At 37.5% G+C, this 23,908-nt stretch overlaps 1 protein-coding gene across 1 annotated transcript; it reads right to left on the minus strand.

Annotated features, from left to right (window-relative positions):
• Window positions 1-5,178: 5,178 nt before the first annotated feature.
• LOC139977018 (NADH dehydrogenase [ubiquinone] iron-sulfur protein 2, mitochondrial-like) lies at window positions 5,179-21,336 on the minus strand. The gene is made up of 12 exons (XM_071985967.1): window positions 21,169-21,336; window positions 17,903-18,006; window positions 16,087-16,196; window positions 15,309-15,510; window positions 14,298-14,410; window positions 13,676-13,750; window positions 12,759-12,922; window positions 12,172-12,291; window positions 10,601-10,730; window positions 9,998-10,093; window positions 8,279-8,420; window positions 5,179-6,962 (listed from the first exon to the last, which is right to left on the minus strand). The coding sequence occupies exons 1-12, from the start codon at window positions 21,273-21,275 to the stop codon at window positions 6,925-6,927; spliced, it is 1,401 nt and encodes a 466-aa protein (XP_071842068.1). The 5' UTR covers window positions 21,276-21,336; the 3' UTR covers window positions 5,179-6,924.
• Window positions 21,337-23,908: the final 2,572 nt, after the last annotated feature.

Genomic DNA, 23,908 nt, shown 5'->3' on the forward strand with positions numbered 1-23,908 from the left:
AACCTCCGCCACGTATCACGATCTTGCGCAAGGTTTATTGCTTCCTCGAAATTGTTAATATTAATGTCCTTAAATTGCGACTTTTTATTTTCCAAGCAAGGTAGTAAAGGGCCTTCCTACTGATTTAGCAGTATGTCTCAGTGCTTCTATTAAAGCAACCTTTGCTGGAGCGTCCTCCTGGAGTCTTGCTACATGACCGAAAAATCTCAATCTTCTATGTGCGACTATGGATAACCAAGGTGTTTGGTTGGTTTCGTTGTAGAGCTCATCATTTGATAACCAATTATTATTGGTCCATCTAATGTTGAGAATATTTCGAAGTAGTCTCCTTTGAAAAGTGTCAATGTTGCGATCAAGATCCTTCGTTGTGCCCCACAGTTCGCAATTTTACAAAAAAATACTCTTTAATAAAGTCTTAAAAATCCTAAGCTTAATGTTCCGACTTATATTTTGCTTTTTAAAAGAGCTCTATCATATATCATATCATATCATATCATATAATATCATATCATATCATATCATATCATATCATATCATATCATATGATATGATATCATATGATATGATATGATATGATATCATATCATATCATATCATATCATATATCATATCATATCATATATCATATCATATCATATATCATATATCAAAATATTGACAAACTTTTTTTGTTTTGCCCCGTATCTCCTAAAATGGGCATATTTTCAAGATTTGACCTTTGACCTTTTGACCTCAAGGTCAAGATGTAGTTTGACACGCTGATTCCAAAAAGCAACATGGCAAGCCTGTGCGACCATCCCAACTGTCGTTATTAAAAACAAACAAAAAAGACCTCTGATAACTTCGTACACGAAGGTCGTACAGGGGTCAACCATAGATCATTTTGATCGGAAGGTACCTTTGAGATCCGATTATGGCCACGAAAATTCATACAACCAAAAAAACTGATAAAGGTCACCGGAGGTCAACCTGAGGTCAAAGGTCACCCAGATGCGGGCCCACTACTGGATTACAATAGTGTAACTCCCAACCTTGACGGACATTTTGTTCTCAAGTTATTACAAAAATACCAGTTTTTGACCCCTGATTGACCTTGGATCACATGACCGTTATGTTTGGAAACGATCCCTTACCCCATTCACAACTAGTCCCAAAATATCAACCATGTCGGACCCTGTCAATGGGAGTTATTGCTTGTTTTAATATTTTGGTTTTTGGCCTCTTAACTGACCTTTGGTAACCTTGACAGGCACCTAAAACGATAGGGCACATCAACTCAATGTGGTTCTCATATACACCAAATATTAGATTGGTCCAAGCTTCCCTTCTTGAGATATCGTGTTTACAAGCGAGGTGTCACACACACACACACACATTTTTGTATTACATTCAGACCGAGGACCCCATTGTATTTTCCATTGTTCAAATCCACGTACCCTACCCCATACAATAGAATTCTTTCGAGGACATGGTGATTCTTTAGAAATCACAACCGAGGACCTGAAATTCTTTTGTTCAAGTCCGCAGTCAGATAGAAAAACAAACACACGCATACACCACACACACTCTCCGCCTACATGAATGCATAGGTTACGATTATCATCGAAACCAAAAGTAATTGAAGCTCGTGACTTTCCGGTAAAGAAAAGATCAGCGTCGAGTTCCAAGGAAAAGTTAGGAAATACTATACCGTGGTACCCTCATTACTTAGTGACCCTCATGCACTTTCAAATAAACGAGCGCATTTCCTTCGCAAATTTCCAAAATGATTGCGACGAAATACACTTTCTCAAGGACGTTTATGAGGCTGAGAGGATGTGGATAATTACGAGCGTTTGTAGACTATACATCAGTGGCGGACTGGCCACACGGGCATTTGGGCAATGCCGTGTGGGCTGGGGAGCTGGTAAAAATTACAGCTCATTTTCACAGTAGTTAATAGAATACAGACGGGCTGTGTAGAAATATATTTTTAACTGTGGGAATCAGCTGATGAAATCACCAAGTTATAGTTAGTCTGTTAGTTCGAAACAAAAGAACGAGCTATTGGCAACCCGTCCGTGCTAATGGATTATATTTAGTTTTTTTTTTCGTTTTTTCAAGCATGTTGTCACAAAATACTTGAAAAACTAACTAAAATCCAGTCTAAAACATTTATTTTTGTTTACGTTTTTAAATTTTCTCAGTTTAATCAAGTGTTGCTTGTGGAAAATTATTTTTGGGTCTTTTTTAAAGGATTATTGTAACATACAAAATTGAGAAATGTAGCACCATTTTGCATCTAGGCATTTCTTAACTTCAATAAAAAAATCTCAATGGGGTGGGGACACCCCTTAGGCCCCTCCCCAAGGACGGTGATCACTATGTAAGTAACATATCAATGAATAATGGGCCGGTCTAGGTGAAAAAAAGCCCGGGCCGGTTTTAAAGACTCAGTCCGCCCTGCAGTGCTATACACGGTTAGTTCGTGGTTATATACAATATTCGCACAGGCATATATATATGTATATATATATATATATATATATATATATATATATATATATATATATATATATATATATAAATGGAGCAGCAGCTTCGCTTTCAAACCAACACATTAATTTGAACTACTGGACTGAACCAGAGGCGCTATATATTTTATCGTATTAGTTATAATTGCACTTTCATATTGATTCCTGTTTAAATCACTTTCGGCATCATCATTATATGTCGCAAGAAATTACATATATAATCCCTATTAAGTAATATGTTTAGTAGTACAACGATAAAATATTTTTTAATTGTTTTTCATAACATTGTTAAGAAGTTCGTTTGGAGTAATAAATAGTATTTTTCGTATTTTTTTCTCCAGTGTGCTATTGGTGCTTTTTCATATGTGTTATTCATGCCTATAGCGAGAAAGAAAACAGGGAAAGGCATCTCGTGATGATTTACTTGGCATGTGCACAAAACATTTGCTACTACAAAACGGTTTTATTAAAGAAGTCAGAAATAGTGCACAGTTTATCAAAGATGGCGAAAATGTCAATGTCATCACATTCGGAGGTGTGGAACATGCACGCCCTGTAAGCCCAGAATCTATATGCATGACGTCACATTTACATCGTGCAGCTTGTGCGGAATGTATAACCATGAACCAATGTATAACTAACGTTAGGCTATAGCAAATCATAGGCCTCGATGTAGACGTCGAAAAAACAAACATGTGAAATAGAAAGAATTTGAACCGTCGAGGTTTAGTACTTTCACGCCAAGAATATGTAAAGGTATGATTTTGAGAAAGTCAATTTGGTAATATTGTCATTCAAAAACAATTTCACAATAAGTAAAAGATGTAACCATGTAATTGAACGAAAGGTTTGTGTGTGTGGTCCCCCTTTCCGTTCATCTGGAATCTACAAAAAAACAACCAAACGAAACGATACGATAGAGGTACATTTCTATTTAAATTAATAAAAGTATTTTATTCCAAAATACATGACGTCTCGACGTTACGTTTTCTTTATATCCTATTCATAAATATTTTTATTTTAAGTTTTAATCATCTCAATAAGGATCTTCCGCGTATTGTGAATGTTTCACCGATCTAGCAAGTTCATATACCACGCCAAGAACAGTTAAGTCTGACAGTCTGACGTCACTGGCTGAAACATGATATGATAGCTAGTGGCGCTAAATAAGAACTTCTCTCGACTGGCTTAAGCAGGGACGTGAATCATAAATTAAGATCTAAAGCGAAAATAAAAGAGGGCTGTTTAAGCGTCAAGGCGCTTCAGAAAGGAAAACAAAAACGATAAGTAAAAGGGGCTAAGTGGAGCAGAACCATAGCCGGAGGAGGCGGGGTGGGCGTTGGTTTGGGGGGGGGGTGCTGGCTCGGGGATGCAGCCTCCCCCTTCAAGATATTTCCGTGAAAATTCGGGCGATATGCTGATAATGGTTCCGGCACTACCAAAACAAAAACACCAACTCAATTGCAAAATCTTCTTTGATGCCTCAGGTACACTAACGTTCAAAGCTTGTCCAACTGATCTAACATGAATGGAGTTTTGACACAGTTCGCACTCCATGCTTTCATTCTCTGTCCAAGACGATGTTATGATATCTATCACTGTTGGCATTCCCATTAACGAGTTCGAATTTACTTGCAATGGTTGCACCATTATGCATCTAAGTAGCCCTAAGTTGGTAAAATATACTCAAATGTGAGGGGATCTCACCAGTAGGCCCTTCCATATTGGTTACATTTTTCGGACAAATCGTTACACGCCCACACCCCCCCCCCCAATAAAATTGGACTCCTACGCCCATGAGTAGAACTACACATACGATAGGACGACGATTAAAAGATATCCAACAACCTTGTAGATGTTGATGTGTAAAAGTGGGGGAAATCAAATTCAAATGCACAATGTATGGGTGAAGACGTACAAATGTTCTGACTTTTTGCCGACCAACGCAAAGCGCCCTCACTATTTTCAAGGCTTCGCTGCTTAAACACTGTGTCAGCCTTCTTCCTAGTGCAATTTCTATGGTTGTATCCACACTGCTGATTAGTCGAATCATAACACTCCTCCACAAAAATTAATGTGAGATAACACTTTGCTACAAAGAGCCAATCACAGAAAACACAGAAAATAGATATCCAGGTGCGCACCGCCTACGTGGGGGCCATCTACACATGAACACTCCATCCTAAAATCTTATTGTTCTAAAAGGGGTAAATGTAGTTCACTAAAGAAACATTTTTTTAAAAGTTTTTCTTGACATTTTGACCATGAAAATAGACGAGCATAGACAGACTTAATTAAACCTTCAGGGAGCATTAAGGAAATTAAAGGAGCTCGCAGAATAAATTAAATTTACTATGGAGTACCTTGCAAATTGCTTCTCTTTTCTTAGCGAATATCTGTAAATGAATTTTGTATTTCTTGAACTTTCATGAAATATATTACCTATCAACTGGGATATTGGCGACATCAAACTTTAAACGCATGCATGAATTTAGGATAATTTCACCTGCGTAGTAACAGCTCTAACTAGGACCTTAACAAGTACGAATCCTGGCATAAAATGTTGGAGAATTTTTGCACGATTATTTTTCCCACTAATTTGGCGAAGTTCGACTTTTCACTACTTATACAATTAACAATAATTGAAAAGAAACCATATCAAGAGTTAACTTTCAACTTGAGAACAATGTATAATTGTCAATATTTATTTCAAAAAAACATGTTCCTGTAATACTTTAATGACAATGGACCATCCTCAATATATTCTTAAATAAGATCATTTCTTCCACAAATGTATTTTTTTTGTCATCCCTGATAAAAGAAGAAAAACAACCACATCAACAGTTTCCAGAGATGAAAAAGAAAAAAAAAACACAAAAAAAGAAAGGACAATCGGATTTGAATTCAAAATTTCAAATTTCAAGACAGTTTTTCTGTTTATCCAATGGTATCTTCCATTCCACATCAAATGTTGTATCTCTAAATAAACTTGAGGGAGTAAACAGTCTACAAAAGCTACAACAGAGTAAAGTTGTAGTATTTAACTTAAGTTTAATCCAGTATTCCAAGTTCAACAACTAAAACATAGAATTAATGTATTGCTTGGTACTGCCTTTACTGTGCTTTTACTATTTATTTGAAGTAACATGAAAGCTCATAAACTTGTTGTTTGGTAGCTTTTGTGTCCTGTGTGACATTTAGCATAGTTACTATGTTTAGTCCAGTATTTCAAGTTCAACAACTAAAACATAGAATTAATGTATTGCTTGGTACTGCCTTTACTGTGCTTTTACTATTTATTTGAAGTAACATGAAAGCTCATAAACTTGTTGTTTGGTAGCTTTTGTGTCCTGTGTGACATTTAGCATAGTTACTATGTTTAGTCCAGTATTTCAAGTTCAACTACTAAAACATAGAATTAATGTATTGCTTGGTACTGCCTTTACTGTGCTTTTACTATTTATTTGAAGTAACATGAAAGCTCATAAACTTGTTGTTTGGTAGCTTTTGTGTCCTGTGTGACATTTAGCATAGTTACTATGTTTAGTCCAGTATTTCAAGTTCAACTACTAAAACATAGAATTAATGTATTGCTTGGTACTGCCTTTACTGTGCTTTTACTATTTATTTGAAGTAACATGAAAGCTCATAAACTTGTTGTTTGGTAGCCTATGTGTTCTGTGTGACATTCAGCATAGTCACTATGTAATAGTCTTTATCAAGGGAAACCAGGGGCTTCTCCATTGAGGATTAGTGGTACACCATGCTAGCATCATACGTAGTGTTCAAGGTTTTTATCTTTCATCTTTTCTAGAATTCAAGAATAGAAACAAGAGAAGAGGACCTCACAAAGATCGGGCTAAGAAAAGCTTGTTTCGGTTATTATAATTTACTCATACGCTAAATCATTGTCTTTTAAGGTTCAAATCATATTATTAAATGCATCAAGTCATCAATTCAAGACCACACACAGGAAAGAAAGTGTTGGATAATTGAGATAATGATGATTTGGTTGAGAACTCTAATATTCTATTCCAAATCAATGAGTTACATTGATCGACAATTTTGACATTCACCTAGGATTAGGCCAGACTGAAGTCTTGTTCGGTAAGGAAAGGAGCTGTAGTCAGATTTCTCAATCCCTTTTTTAACACAAATCGGCCACTCAACGCTCCATGTCACATGCTCAGAGAAAAAAAAGATAACAATTATAATAATCTTAGCATTGGAATTTGTTCTTTCTCGTCTTTTAAGTCCTAGGTCACAATTAACACAGGAATATGTGTTAGGATAGTAAAAAGACTGAATCCACAGTTCAAATAATTCCAAAGGGTCTCTCTTTATCTTTCTCTCTCTACTTGAAACCTTGTAATATTCCTCTTGGGAGTTATACATGTTATCGACAGTCTTCTTAGCGATCGACTTCTCCAAACACGACATCCAGGGTTCCTGTAGGAGGACAAGAAAGGAAAGGAGATCATGACATGAAACAATGTAATACATTTTCCAGTACACCAGTTAATGGCTTCACTTGAACATCATGTGAAATCATGTTATATGTTTCCAGTACACCAGTTAATGGCTTCAATTGATCATCATGTGAAATCATGTTATATGTTTCCAGTACACCAGTTAATGGCTTCAATTGATCATAATGTGAAGTCATGTTATATGTTTCCAGTACACCAGTTCAAGGGGTTATCCTGGAACTCCCAAAATCAACAGAGGGCTGTGTCATATCAGTCGTATCTAGTCCTGGGACACTGTTTTACGCACCTTAACGCTTATGTTTTCTAGAGCATGGTTTGCATTCTGCCAAAATGCACAGGTGAACTAGTCAATCACCAAGACCATCAGGAATGTCCACAGAATGTGATCGCTTTGACGCGACCGTGTCACTTTAATTCAGAGATCATTAAACCGTACAGATCACGCACATTAGGACCGATATGACAGAGTAATTATTTAAAGTTCAAGCAAGTTTAGCTGCTAATCTCAACCCAAATAACTTCTTATAATATTCATTTTTTTTTCCTGACAGTCTTCTGTCACAGATATAACTTGACCCTAAACTAAAGGTATTATGAAATACTGAAACACTCACAAAGACTTACCTATCTAGTTACTATATATGTCTGTAATGGCTACAGCAGTACTTGCTTATCTATAAATCTACCTCTGTCCCACATTGAGAAGTTTTCTTTATCAATGTTACGAGCCTAGCAACCTATTAAGATAGCCACTTCTTTCTACACAAATAAGAATGCAACTTTTGTATCCTACCAATAAGATCTTCATCACCCTTGAAAGTAACAATCTGAGCAAGGCTTGTGTTAACTTTCTGCTCACCTTTATGACTTGTTCCACTACACACTTTGCAAACAAGAATTGTGATGTATTGATATTAGTACTGCTGACCTATTGTGGACAATTGAGGTTCATGTCACAATGCAAGGGTGCAGCCATGTTTACCTTTGCAGAGGGTGAGGGGGGAGGCTGCAGCCCCTTAAAATATAGGTGGGCTCCAAATCCCCCTCCCCACACTTGAAGAGAGCGTTATAAAATTTCCTAGGGAATAGTACAGAAAGATATAACAATTTGTGACAGAACCTAAACCATTGACAAATTCTTAAACAAATAAAAATCCTGCAAAATATAGCACTATTTTGCATCTTAAGGACACTCCATGTTGCCAAATTTGCTGCCCCACTCCCAAAGTACATAAAAAGTGGTCCAACTTGAAGAATGTCTGAACTACTGCTTACCTATTAGAGCTACAACATCTGCAAGCATGTGACCTCTTGAAACCTTATCCAGTCCAGCCAGGTGGACAAATCCTGGAGCTCGAATTTTACATCTGTACGGACGACTGGATCCGTCAGAAACTAAGTATACACCAAATTCCCCCTGGTGAAGCAAGAGACAAAAAAAAAAAAATTCAAACGGAGAGGAAATGAAGCAATAATTGAATTAGATTTCCATCACATGTCGTCTCCAGCATCTACAATGAGCCATGGCTCTAATTGGGCTTTCCAATCTATTGGCTGCAGCCCCTTAAAATATAGGTGGGCTCCAAATTTGGATTAAAAATGGATTAACAATAGGCAGTGAACAATAGGCAAATGGATTAACAATAGGCAGTGAAAAGTCTCACTGTCAGCAAACTCTTCTGATTAATTGAGGTTACTTTTAAAGTTCTACAGACCTCCATTACCCACAAGTAGCTTGTCAAATATCTATTGCTGCAAGTTCTCTCATAATTTCAACACAATCCATACCATCATTTCTGTTTAGAAATAGCTGCCTCAGTGAGTGCGTCAGTGTGAACACTGCATCACTCTTTGAACATGTAGGTATTATGATTTCTCTTTATTTCTGTTTTCTTGGTCAATCTTGCCTCCCTGAAGTTTTATTGGAAACCAGCCACTCATAGATTGCAATTTTCCTTGTCCCTTCAAACCACTTGAATACAACGTCACTGATAATGACATCAGCAAAATGATTCTATATTCCTGACTCTATTTCCATTGTTCAAATTGTCAAGATGGATGTTGAAGCATATGATCAGGAAGCTACAGGTGCACAATGTGTCCAACTGTCAATGTTGCTGCATACACATAAACATTGTGCAGGCAAAAGTATAGGACTGAAAAATCATGAGCACCCCACATTGACCACAATCAGGATGAAGTGTATGAACCAAGCTTCAATACATGTCCCTAACATTTCTGAGATAAAAAGCACTATAGGTGACTTTTATACATGAACTAAGAAGCTCAACTGGTAACTGGTGAAACTAGCTTTCACACAATATCAATCTCCCAACTAATCCATCACTTTCTGGAAAACATATACTCAAAGAGATAAATCAGTATAATACCTTAGGTGACTCAATAACTGTGTAAGAAAGATCCCAATACCTCAGTATATGTTTGGTTCATTTTACAAAACCTTCATGTTGCAACATATACTCAAAGAGATTAATCAGTATCATACCTTAGGTGACTCAATAACTGTGTAAGAAAGATCCCAATACCTCATACTGTGTATATGTTTGGTTCATTTTACAAAACCTTCATGTTGCAACATATACTCAAAGAGATTAATCAGTATCATACCTTAGGTGACTCAATAACTGTGTAAGAAAGATCCCAATACCTCATACTGTGTATATGTTTGGTTCATTTTACAAAACCTTCATGTTGCAACATATACTCAAAGAGATAAACCAGTATAATACCTTAGGTGACTCAATAACTGTGTAAGAAAGATCCCAATACCTCATACTGTGTATATGTCTAATTCATTTTACCAAACCTTCATGTTGCAACATATACTCAAAGAGATAAATCAGTATAATACCTTAGGTGACTCAATAACTGTGTAAGAAAGATCCCAATACCTCAAACTGCGTATATGTTTGGTTCATTTTACAAAGCCTTCATGTTGCAACATATACTCAAAGAGATAAATCAGTATAATACCTTAGGTGCTTCGATAGCTGTGTAAGTTGCACCAGGTGGCACCTGGAAGCCCTCTGTGAATAGTTTGAAATGGTGAATCAAAGCTTCCATAGAATCCTATGTTAGAAAAAACAAAAAAGAAAATACAAACGTAACATTACGCTACTGCGAGCAATATTTCCTTACAGATGAAACACTTTAGAATGCTAAGCTCACTTCAATCCTGTCATTTTGTTTCCTTTGTTACCCCTGTAATAACTTCCAGGTTTTCATTTCCATCCCATGAACTATAATCAACTACAGACCCTAATGGACTGATCACGTCGTCTTTGCTCATCTTTTTCCTTGCAATCGAAACTAAAGCTGCGTTTTATGTTCAAATTGCAAGCATCTATTATCAGTGAAGTGAAGTGTAGGTCTTGTTATAGCTACAAACCAATATTTCTATTGTACAATCAATATTTCACACAGTATACATGTACTTTAGGCCTTAGCTACAGAATCAAAGTTTTCTCTAAATCCACTGTTGATTTTTCAGGGCTTTTCTGTTGTTGGGATTAACTTGAAAAAGCATCTTGAAAGGTTAGGGACTCCACACAAAGTCTACTAGGTTAATGCACTCACTTTCATCTCGCCCCTCTTTGGTGGTACAATCTTGTTATCATCTATTTTAACCTCTCCCTCTGGCATGTTGTTCAGTGCCTGGAGACATATCCTCAGACTCTGCCTCATCTCTTCAACTCTGCAAAGGTATCTGTGAGGAAATGAAACAAAATATCACAGAAAATGTAATATTACAAAAAAAATATAATATAACAAAAATAACTATATAACAAATATAGCAGTATAACAAAAAATATAACAATAAAATATCAGTGTATTTGTAGACATTAAACTTAGCTTTTGTAATTCCTCTTACACCACAACACCACTTTTGCAATTCTCCTACACAGGCTCTCTAGTGGATAAGGAGTTTGCTAACAGTTTTACTTTATTTTGAACACAAAATTTCCATGCTTTGGAGACGATGTCGGTGACTTTCATGTAGTCCAGAGATATCAACATGTATAGGTCTTCGAAATGATAGATTCAGTAAAAGAGAGGAAGTGGTCATTGCTACCAAAGTCTGATCAGAAGTTGGGGGGGGGGGGCCATGGTAATATGATACCAACTATTTAGGCTCAGGGGTAGATTGGAGTGCACTGCAGTGAAATATATTCTTTATAACTTTAAAAATACAAAAATGAGCTTTCACTTTTGATAAGTGGCGCAAATATTGCAGTCACAAGAAACAGTTAAAATAGGTGGAACAATCCAGTAACAGTGGAACGGATAGACCTGAAATTCCCAGGTTAACAGGATATTGCATAATTGTGTTTGATTTTGCTGAAGTTGAACATTTTACAACAGCTTTAATAAATAAATGGGGGATATACAAAATTCTCGAGACGGCTTCTCTTTAAAGTAGAAAAGTTTTGTTAGAAACATACTTACTACAATGTTTAAAATATCTAAACACTTGTAAGAATGTACAGGGAAAGTATTAACATAGCTGTAAGTCAAGTTTCAAACTGCAACTGCTTATTTATCCTTAATATTGATAGAAACAGAATCTGTCAAAAATCAGAATGCCAATTTTATATGGCTCTGCTGACAATAATCAATACAGGTTTTTCAGGTATGGATAATAAAAACTCATACTGACATTATTTTATCATTTACCGTACAAATTTTGTGAACCAGTATCGAAAGCTCTGAACTTTGTCCTTAATAAGATACTATGACACCCTACTACACATCTTTGGACTCATATTGCTAATGGGATGGGTCATTTTGCATAACTGCATTTTGCAATGCGATACCGGTGAAATTATTCCCTGACTGGCTGAGAAAAGAAAAGTAACACTTAGAGGAGGGAGCTCTCACCAAAACTTGACATGGCATCTCCTTAAAATTTGGAAAGGCTTAATCTGGGAACCGGCCAATAAAGACTATATGCAATGCTGCCAGGTCTGAAGTTCATTTCTTGGAAGGCCAATTGATGATCAGTTTGTATGACACATGTAATCTCTCTCGTCTAGAGGCAAGATCAATCCTTGATACGTGATAATCCCTTTTGATTGCACCTTATGAATCCTTCAGTTTTATGACAGGTTTTGATGAACACAAAGAACTTATTATGATACATCTCATACCTGTCATATGTATCTCCATTGGATCCGATCGGGACGTCAAAATCGCATTGCTCGTAAGCATCGTAGGGCTGTACCTTCCTCAGGTCCCACTTGACTCCGGATCCACGCAGGGGAACTCCACTTTAGAGCAAAAAGAAAGCGAGATATAACAGGTCATTTTAATATGACATTGTAACGTGTACTTCCATCATAATGCCCATTATCCTTAAGTAAGAACTAAAACCAATATTCACTGCAAGCCTGCACTGTTTCATGCCTATATTAGGTGTGTTAACAAAAGACTTGAGTTTTTACTGGTTAGGTAATAATTATCTTCATTTCTATAGTCTATTCTTTAATATTTAATTATGAACTCTTAGACTTTTTTCTTCAATTTTTTTAATAGAAACCTGTCTAGGCATGGTACCTGTCTTCCTTACTTCAGATCTCTGTATGAAACAATAATACAAACTTGATGAAAATCAATCTATGAATCTGCTTTCAGAAATATCCACTGAAAATCCCTTCTTTTAATTAATATATTTTTTGATTATATTACGATACTCTCTTAGAACCTGACGTAACAACTATTATTGACATCTTCTAACCTGAAGCCGTAATTGAGTGCCTCTTCGTCTGTTATAACACCAATGCCAACGGTCCTGTCCTTCCAGATTCTGTTTGATGTTAACATTTCTTCCAGTTCATCTATCCTTAGGGAGAACCTTTTGACCCAGTCATATACATCATCCATGTACCCAAGAGGAAGATCCTGTAGGAATGGATTCAAAAGCAATTTCATAAGAAGTCTCAATTGTACAAACTAATATGAATTATATTAATAGAATGCATGAGTTTAGTGACAGTAACTCTCACTTCCTGGCCCTACTCACATATGATAAGGCAAGGGGGATCAGGATCTTGTTTGCCCTTGGGGAGGTAATAAAGCTGACCCAACACACATCCACATCTCATAAGGGGTGGCATTAACCGTGTTGATTCAAAAAGACATTAAATGTAAGTAAATGACAGTCATCAAGGTTGCTATCAAATAGCTAGTTATAGAACTACAGCACTTCGGCAGCCAGACTCTCGCTAGTCTGTGCAGAAGTGATGAGACTCTCGCTAGTCTGTGCAGAAGTGATGAGACTCTCGCTAGTCTGTGCAGAAGTGATGAGACTCTCGCCAGTCTGTGCAGAAGTAATGAGGGCAAAGAGCCAGCGCTCTGGGGTTTGTGACCCCAGAAGTATTGACACTAGTTACAATCATGATTGCACTGCAGTGGCCAGGATCCTGGTATCATGTGAAGCTTCTGACTAGTTTAAAAACATTGCATGGAAAGTTAAACGATCGTGCCACTCGTCACCTGACATAGAATGGCTGGAAATTTATGTGTGCAAACCTGCATGTGAGCAGCACAAAAGACTTGATGACATCATCTCAAAATAATGACAATAATTACTGTCATTGCACAGCAGAGCTGCTCAGGAACATACAAATTGTTCTATGAGAAAGACCGACTCACCTGTGAGACCCCTCCTGGACGAATGTAGGCAGCGTGCATCCTTGCTCCACTAACTCTCTCAGAGAGTTCAAACAACTATAAAAATAATGATAATTAAAAAATAGTCATTCAGTATTTTTTGTATTTGGACATTATGCATGGAACAGTTCAAAAAATAGGAATGACAGCATACAAAAGCATTTGAACTACTAGTGCAGTCCATAATGTAACACATGCTGCTGATGCACTGTGTTCTTGCTACCATAGGTACTGCTGCAGTGATGTGCTTCACTGTGGTAGGGCACAGCAAGAGGGTTGGCTTGACCTATATATACAGTAGGTCAATGACAGTTACATGCAGAATGATTCATCCCTCTACACACCCCAATCAATCTAATAATGACAAACACAACAGTAATAAGTAGTTTTATAAACAAACAATGCATTATATTGGAACAAGACTTTAGGGTTGAGTTAAGTTAATTTAAATTACATTAAGGATAATAATACTGCAATGAAGGAAGATAGTTGTTTTGGAAACTTCATAATTTATACTTCAACATATTTTTATTGGTCTTGGAATAACAATTTACTCATTTATAAAATTGGAACTGGCAAACGTTGAGAAAAGTATCTGCTTTACCTTTTCGCGTTCCTCAAAGAGCCAAAAGAATGGGGTCATTGCACCAACATCAAGAGCATGGCACCCCACAGCCACCATATGATTAGCACAACGAGTCATCTCTGCCATTAGTACTGTCGAAATTGAAAACATATCAAAATTGGGTAAACACTTGGTATCCTTTTCTATAGTTTATATTGATCCTTTACTGCTGTTTGAGACATTATTTAAAGCGTGCTACCATAATTCCCTTCCACATGATTGCAAAGAAGTTTGCACACAATCAACTGATATTCATGACCAATAATAACTTACCGAGAATGATAACAGTACTAGGTTTATATAAATAACGTGGACGAGGTCTCCTCAACACTCTTGCTTGAAAAGTGTCGATAGAATAGGATACCCCTTGATGTTCGTCTTGGGAAATAACCATGTAATCTCTTCTGACAATAATGCCACCAACTCTACTTACTTTGCAATAGACATTTGGTACTTTTAATGTTTCATAATCTAAAACTAACCCATCTATAGGAAATCAATCAAGGAATTCCGTTACATAAGATTCAAGAATAACCATAGTGACAGAGACAACTCTTGATGTGCCTAGCATGCATACACTACAGTGTCCATTAAATGCTTCTTTGTATTGCTTAGTACCCTTAGATGCACAAAACTTAGAAACTATTGGTTAAATAGGAAAGATTATGCTACCTTGAAATATCTCTTCAAAGAATTCTTTAACAGTATATTGGAGACCACGAGGGGAGTATACAGATATACATGGCAAGGTGTTAGTGAGTGGAAAAAAGTTGAGACAGCTCACTCAGGGCTTTAAGAGAAATTATTGGTTACTGAAATTGTATACAGTAAGAATAAGCAGAGATACTGAAATACCTAACCCAAGGTTGACGTTTAGAGAGTACAGCAGTGTTAATGAAGTACAACACATCAATTTAATTTCCATGCTGTGGCTTTACATTAGGTCCTGTCAATGTGCAATTATTACAAGCAACTACAGCCCTGGCATACCTCTTATCCATTTGGCTCTTTCAGGTATCTCAATATTTAGCATTTTTTCAATAGCCAATGAAAAGGCTTGCTCATTGCACATCATAGATACGTAGTCCAACCTATCGAAATAGGGCAATGCCTGGAGGTAAGTCTTGTATTCGATTAGTTTCTCTGTACCGCGGTGAAGGAGCCCAATGTGAGGATCGCAACGAATGACAGTCTAAATATGAAAGAGAAAATGATGAAGAGGTGTACAGACTCATTTACCAAACATAAGCAACACTTGGGCCTTTGATTATTGCCGATATCGATGCGAGGGGTACATTCATTTATCTGGTTATTGAAATATATTTCATTTTAAGGAATAAGCCTTGAAAATGTAGGAAACAGTTGATTTCTTTTCATCCTTATTTCAGGTCTACCAGTATTAAGCCAGTACAGATAGGACCTACTGTTACTATACCAATACTAACAAGACTAGTGCCGTAAAATCACCTCGGGTGCTACAAAGATGTGCACTGAAAACAATTTCAGTTGCCATGGAGATATCAACAAGGACTTATGGACAAAGTGGAATGTTGCCCTCATTATGTTTGTTCAGTTTGATCATTGACCTAACTCATCAATAATGTATACATACTGTATTGCTTGTTTAGGTTTTCTTAACATAAATTTGACCTATTGATCGTACATTATAGGGACTAACGATTAAAGACATAATTTGTGCATGTATAAAGGTTACAAGGTTACATCCTTAGATATATAATACTAGTATTATTGTTTGTTAAGTACAAACCTCTCCACTGAGTTCCATCACAAGACGAAGGACACCATGGGCTGCTGGATGCTGAGGGCCGAAATTGATAATCAAGTTGGCGACATCTTTCTCTGGGATAGGATCTCGATCTAATGAATATTTATATGAAAAAAAATATAAAAAAAATAGGGAAAATACTGTCCACACCTCTCACTTCCTATGTACGTCTACCAGCTAGACTCTAGCAACCAGTGAGACTAAATAATCCTAGGCACCAGCTGATTCAAGGTATACATGCTATGATCAACAGCTATTTGAGTGACTGACTATTGTGTTAGTGTAGAATGGAGCGTCTGTTAATAACAAGTGAGTTATTAATTGTTTAGTTCAAACTTGAGAAAGCTCTTGTCTCGAGTTGAATGTAATTATTTATAGCCTTGTCACAATTTATTTTGTTTAATTTTTAAATCTAGTCTCATCTTTCGTTGTGTGATTTGAAAAGGACAAATAGGAGGAAGTATTAAAACAGAGAATGTGCACAGACCTACTGTACTGTATGTAGTCTGTTCCCATTAATCTCATTAATCATTAATGTCTGTTCCCATTAATCTCTTCTTAGAATTTGATTTTATATGTGACTGTTGACTACGAAACAACAAAAATTTGACACAAATAAAACACTGCAGTAAGAACCGGTGCTGTGTCCGAATGGATAAATGCAATGGCATTTGAAGCAATGAGGTATAAGAAATGGGGAGGTTTTGGGTTCATAGTAAGGTGGGGTTTTTCATCCAAGAGCATTCTACCCTTTCCCTATCTGAAATGACTTTCTAAATTGAAAAGATTCAAATTTTGAGTTAAAATGTTGATTTAGAAGCCATCCATGTAAAAGTTGTACTACACAGGCCTTGGCGAGTTTCTCCCACATTCGTGGTCACTTAAGCATCATAAAAATAACTACTTGGTTATTATTGTAATTGAGGTGCTGTAGCTTGCAAGGTTATGTACCATCAAGTAACTTGGAAATTCTATTGCTGAAGGTCAGATACCTTCATCCATTTGACTATGTCAGTCCAGCCAATCTCCAGTAGTTGGTGGTTCTAAACATTGGTTCCATGTGTATTGTATGCATTTTGGCTTGTAATGAATAGCACCAGCACAGAGTGCATTTTTGGCAACATAAAAGATAGTGTAGCTCCCTGGGTGTGCAAGGCAGGGCTCCAGAGGGTGTGAGGCAGGGCTCCAGGGGGTGCAAAATTATAACCACCATATACACAAGTTTTGAAAGGATTTTCATTTGATTAAATCTGGTGAGGAAGAAGAGGATGCAATGCGACATCCGCATTGATGAGTGTCTCGCACGACCAACATTATAACATCATGAAGTTAATTACACAAGGTTTGTGTGTGTATTTGTATGAAAATATATCAATTATATCTATAACAATTTTAATCTCTGCGTGTCATGTAAACCAGGGGTACTGATGTACACAATTTAAAGCGGTCTTTGCCACCTAAATTGCATTACAATGTGTTGAATTCCAGGTGCATTGCTCCTTGATCCCACTAGGGGAGCTAACAGGGCCTCAGGACAACACACCTACTAAGATAATGATCAATTACAAATTATCACTGCACAGTATTGTCTCTGTATGTTACAATTATGAATAATGTGGTACCGATGTACATCATTATAAGCACTACATTGCCCTATATATGGCAACTAATATGCAAAGCAATGATCCACATCTGGGGTGCAGAGTTTCATTATCAATTGTTACAAGTGGTGCAAAAAGTAGGAAAGATTATACTAGAAGGTATCAATGGTATAAGGTGTTATCTCCTGGATTCTTACCATCCCATGGAGGTGCAGGCCACTTAGATGTCACCTCGTCTGGGTACATTACTGCTTTAGTGAATGGTTCGACATACTTGACATCAGGTTGCCACTGCTTGTGCCTAAAGAAAACAAAATGAAACAGTACAAAGTGATTAATGAGCATGAAATGCTTGAAGAGGTCAAATTATTACAGACCTTTCCATAGTAGGACATACTGTAGTTGCACAACTTGTATACATACGTTTAACTTTTCATAATTCTTTTATCTTATTTTTACCTCATTGTTTTCTGTATAAATGCTGCAATTTTACTGGGTTTCATTTGATAATTTTCTTGTTTCTTATATTGCTTGTTTTTTTTTAATTTTATGCTTGTAAGATGCTTTGCGATTTTATGCATGTAATGTGTTTGATAAGAATATATTTACATTACGTTACATACTGGACTGTGCTGCATTATAATTTCTATGCTTTATTGCATTAACTTAAAGTGACTACAAACATAACACCCAACCATCATTATTACAGTGTTGGAAAACCTTGTTCAATTTCCCACAAACACACTTCCGATTTCCCGCCGGTGTTCGCACAGCAAACACGCTGAGCATGCGTAGCGTGCAAGCATAAAGGCGTGGGGTCCAGGGGCCCGCCCTAGGGGCCTGGTAGGGTCAAGGGGTGGAACCCCTTGTGGGGTTGAGGGGGAAAAGACCCCGGAAAATTTTGGTATTTTTGCGTGTCTGGCGATAAAAAACTCGCAGTTGAGGATACAGAATACTGACAACTTTTTGAATTTAAATTGTCACGAAGCTGATGAAAATTTGAAAATGACAAGTTAGAGTAGCTATATTATGTTTTAAAATGAACAAAAGATTTAATCTGCCTTACAATCTTTAAAAAGTTTAACTTACAGAACTTCCGATATTATGAAACAAACAACGTTCGGCAAAGCCCCGTTTATAGACTGCCTAACAATGAATAGCGCACACTATACGTACATCAGTTTACAACTGCAGTACAGTCCCTACTTATATACTACGGTAGGCTACTTACTGTACATGTGCTGCGAATTTTCCCAGGTACCGTACCTTACCAAACAACTGCGCGCTCATCCCCTGTCTTACACCTGTTTGTTAACATTTTTGGCACGTTTCCAAGAAACGTTTCATGGAGTATTCCCCATGATACACGCAGCACATCGAGGCCCCACTAGCCATGGCCATCTTTATGAAAGTAAAACCTTGTAATAAAATATGTTTTAGGCCACTTGGCATGATTAACTAAATGCTTAATATTATTTCCATGTTCCTGTAGAAAATGTCAAGTTCGCAAAATACAATTAGTTGTGTTTTTGTAGTTACGTGAGATCCATAACCGACGAGGTGGTTAGGCTTTTTGCTAGGCACTTAACTATGGTAGGATATTATTTTTTCCGTACTTTTTGAAATTCTAGAAACTACTTTCTTTTCCCCCTGCTTAACACCAGATGTGGTCTTACGGTTTATTCATAAATGGGTGTACTAGAGCCTTCTTTACATGACGTTAGTTGCATTTAGCACGATATGCCAGTTTTGCGTGAATTTTTCGAAAGTGTTTTGCTGGATCTTTCGTAAAATTTGAAAGGTGTACCAACTTACTTTTCGTACACAATTGGTAATTTCTCTACTGATTTTCGGAGTTTTTTTACAGTCAAGTGAATACGATGTGCATTGAGTATAAACTTATCGCGAATGCAAGAAAACGATGCGGGGATTTCCAGCAGACAAATGTTTTCTTTGCGGGATTACTGAGTCAGTTGAAGGGAATCCTGCACCTTAGAGGGAACACTGGATTGAAGTCAAATTCATACTAACTAACATACAATATAAGTATAACAAATGTGGAATGGCAATATTGTTCAAAACATTTCCCGCGAGGCTGATTTATTACAGCAACCTTTCTGCGCTGGGCCGTGTGTGTCCGTGTGACATTTCCCTTTGTGAGTGGGTTGGGGACACATCATTACTCGTTATAGGCTATTGTGACTAAAATTGCGAGCACGCTCTCTGGACGTTTTTCTTTTGTTTCTGAAACTTTTCTTCTGAAATTTTCCTTATTGTTTTTACAGATGTACTTTTTTGCTCCTTCGTGTTTTTTTTTTAAGGTTCGCCTCGATTAATTTTTTTTTCTCCAGCCGGGCTGGATTTCCCGCAGGCATCGCGGATTTCCCGCAAACCTGGTTCGGCAGGTTCGCAAGGTTTTCCAGCCTTGCATTATTAATGGCCATAGGAGAAATGCAGTGGTCAGGGCACAGGCCAGATAAAAGAAAACTCATAAACATTTAATTATAATTTGAGAAATGTGCAGGGTTGCCAGGTAGGAATCTCAGGGAAGATGATTTAGGGTACCACATATCTGAGAAAGCCCTGTTCTAGCCTATGTAACTGTGACACATAGGCACTTGAAACGTGTCATAATTTGTGAGAGTGTGTACTTATGCAAGTTTTGCACTTGAAACACACTGTATACTGGTGGTGACTGAATATGAATAACTCTAGGGCCTATTTGTTATAAACTTTCCCTCAAGTCTGCAATATCCTTAAGTCCAGAGGCATTCCTCAGTTGTTAGTTTACTTGTGTGGGGAATGGTCTCTCCATTGTACAGCCAGTTTCATATGATTGACACACAGTTATGCCCAGACCACTGTAGGCCTGGTAATGCCAAAATTTAAATGAATATTTAAATGAATATATAAAGGAAAATAAAAGAAATATTGACATGTAGCCTAGGCTATAGACTAGTGTAGGCCTAGTCATACGCTGATGGTTAATACTGTACATACAGAAGTTGTTCCTTGTTTCAATCATATCACAGTAATACATAGCTACATCTTTGAGGGAACTAGGCCTATTTCAAGGTAGTGTAAGACAGCCTTAAAATAGGGTCAGTTTTCGAAACGTTACTCTAACAACATTAGGCCGGGTCTGAATGCTTTTATCACAAGAAAGTAGGCTAACTGGAAATCTCTATTTCTTACACAGCAAATCTTAAGTTTTGCTAAAGCACCGTTGAACTTGAAAGAAAGAATATTCAAAGCTTTGATATTTAATGCTGATGATCTAAATATCGTCGGTGAATTTACAATTTAGTTAACGTTTGACCTGTGACTGAAATTTAGGGCTTAGGCTAGACCTAGCTGTAGCCTACTCTTACAGTGCTAACGTTACTCTAACCGACGTTCGTTAGGCTACGTTACATACTAAGACTGGGTCTAAAACATACTACAGAGTATTAAGGCCGATTACCTAACACTGGTAAAAGAAGGTGCATAATTAATAACAGGTTTCCTGAGAAGCTGCTGAAGTGAATTTTTAGGGAAGTTCTTCAACGTTTTCCCCAATAACGAGGCCATCTCGGCGTTCACACAACAAGATGAGATCTAAATGTTACTTGTTAGATAACAAACTAGTTAGTCTTACATAATCAGCCGTTTTCATATGCCTCAATTGCCCCGAACATGTAAACCGGGAGCGGGCCCTATTTCATAAAGATTCCTTACGAATCTTCTTAAATAATTCTTCGTAAGTCACTTAAGAAGTTTTAACAAGAAATCGTTCGTATCTTACGAACGATTAATCTTCTTAAGTTACGAACGATTATTTAAGAATTTATTAAAAGTTCGTATCTCTTACAACTTTGAAAGAGGCTGAATGTGACCTTTGTCTGAAACTTTTTCTCGTAAACGCGCAATCTTGCTCACAAAAGATAAAAAGAAAATGGTTAGTAAAAGGAATCAGCCAAGGGAGGGGCGAAAATGTAGGCAAATTATCCGAGCCGTAGAAACGGCATTGCAAACTATCGCAGCGTAGCGACATCATGATTGGCGCGAAGCGTACAAGAAAATTTTGGCTTAAAATGCCTCCCAGATCGCTGGAAATGGCCCTTCCCAGGCCTTGTCAGTTGCATCTTAGCATTTCCTCTTTTGAAATTACTAGCGATATCATAAAAACATTAAATTAAAAAAAAAAATATGCTCAAGGGGGGGGGCGGCTGCCCCTCCGCCCCCCCCCTCTTGGCTACGCGCCTGACTAAAGCTTTACTTCTTTGCAGTTTTTCATCTAAAATAATGAAATACCCAATAAAACTGTTCGCGGGTAGTTTTGTTCTTATTAAATACCATCAGAAAAGTGTTTTTCTAGAGCAGAAAGTTGTACTATAAAACTGCTCGAGTGAAGCATCCATACGGTAACTGTGTGTAGACTATGACTACTGTAGTTTTACTGTTACTGTTAGACTGTGTCTACTGTACGTGTTAGGGCTACATATTAATTATAATAGATGCTACGCATAGGGTCGTCGTACTTACGGTAACAAATAGGCCAGGCCTAATGTTAGTTAGGCTTGGGCCTAAGTAATGCTGCGCCAGGGTTGGCCGGTTTTTACCGCCCGGTAAAAACCAGGTTCTTACCGGGAGGTTTTTCCTACCAATAAGTGGGAAAAACTGGGAAAACCTCAAATTATATAGAATTCCTAAAAATTCATGTGGAACTTGTGGAGGAGCATAGAAACTACAAGAAAATGGCATCTTATGGTAGGGGGTTGGGTTACATCCAAAGAACAGCCATGATCTATAACTTTGTGAGTTTTCCGATTAGACTATTATAAGTAATTCATATAAATCATATATTGGATGCTCAAATCAACCAACTTTATTTTCCTATCGAGATGCATAATTCCATAATCAAGAGAATGAACAAGTATCAAACTGTTGGTGCCTCCTAGGGCTATGGTTCGTCATATTATACATGTCACATGCATGAAGTTGTATAATAATTGGACCATGTTTGCATCAAGGTAAACAGTTGGGTTGTGTGAATGGCTCGATAGGGCCATTGTGTGTTTAATACTTTAATTGGGCCCATATGTGTCTTACATAGTTTCAAAGCAGTTTCTATTGAGCCCCCTGCAGTGGCGTAGCTACGGGGGGGCCAGGGGGGGCCGAGGCCCCCCCATGAAATCGGCTGGCCCCCCCACTGGCCCCCCCACTGGGAATGGGGTAAAAAAAAATGTTGTAAAAAAAAAAATAAGTGCGATTCACTAATATTTTTTGCTCAATAATTTGGGAAATAGAGCCTACACAATTTTCTCGTCTGCATCTGGTAGAATAAGAATAATACAATATCTGTAGTAATCATGAGAATGGTCACACAGCATGGCATGGCAATGGTCGATGCGACGATTGCGACCATACACCACGAACCTTGTTGTGCTGCGCGATATCGATATCTGCTGAATATGTTCAGTGCTTCCACCTAGCGCAACAATCTATCAAAAGATTGGCACCGTTTGTACTGAGCCGAGGTATCAGGTATTCATATATTGCCTCGAGTCAAATAAATATATGCAGGTGCGGATCCAGGGGGTCCGGACCCCCCCCCCTGCTCTTGGCCAAAAAAAAAGAGAAAAAAAAGAAAGAGAAAAAAATAATTAAATTAAACGCCAATTTTAAACATGTAGGACATCAGAAAAGCGGTTATCCTCACAAGTCAGCCAGGTGTGTCTTTTCCGTCAAATGAACTATAGTGTGCACGCGTGCTACACGTGCCAAAAATGTCTTACAATCTCAATTTTCAGACAGAAAAGTTTCAAAATTGATGTGGTGTTCAAATTTTTTTGGGCGGTGAGGTTACAGAGCGGTAGGCTGCTAGGATGCGCTAACGAATTTTTCATGAGCAAACCCCTCACCCTTCCAAAATCCTGGATCCGGCCCTGCATCAAACAGTGGTGACGGAACGGGAGGGGATTGGGGGCTAAAGGCATTATGATTTTTGTATCATCTCAACTCACCTGATATGTAATACCATATTTCATAGATTGTTTTTTTCTCATAAATTGAGAAATTGCAGACATGAGATCCATATTTTCAGGCTAGGTACATGCAGCTTAGAATACTCGGGAAGTGCCGTTTCCGGCCATCTGGGGGGTTTGTAAAGCCAAAAAATTTCTTGTACGCTCCGCGCCAACCGATGATGGCGCTCCGCTTAG

This window comes from Apostichopus japonicus, chromosome 12 (genome assembly GCF_037975245.1).
Source record: "Apostichopus japonicus isolate 1M-3 chromosome 12, ASM3797524v1, whole genome shotgun sequence".
NCBI lineage: Eukaryota > Metazoa > Echinodermata > Holothuroidea > Aspidochirotida > Stichopodidae > Apostichopus > Apostichopus japonicus.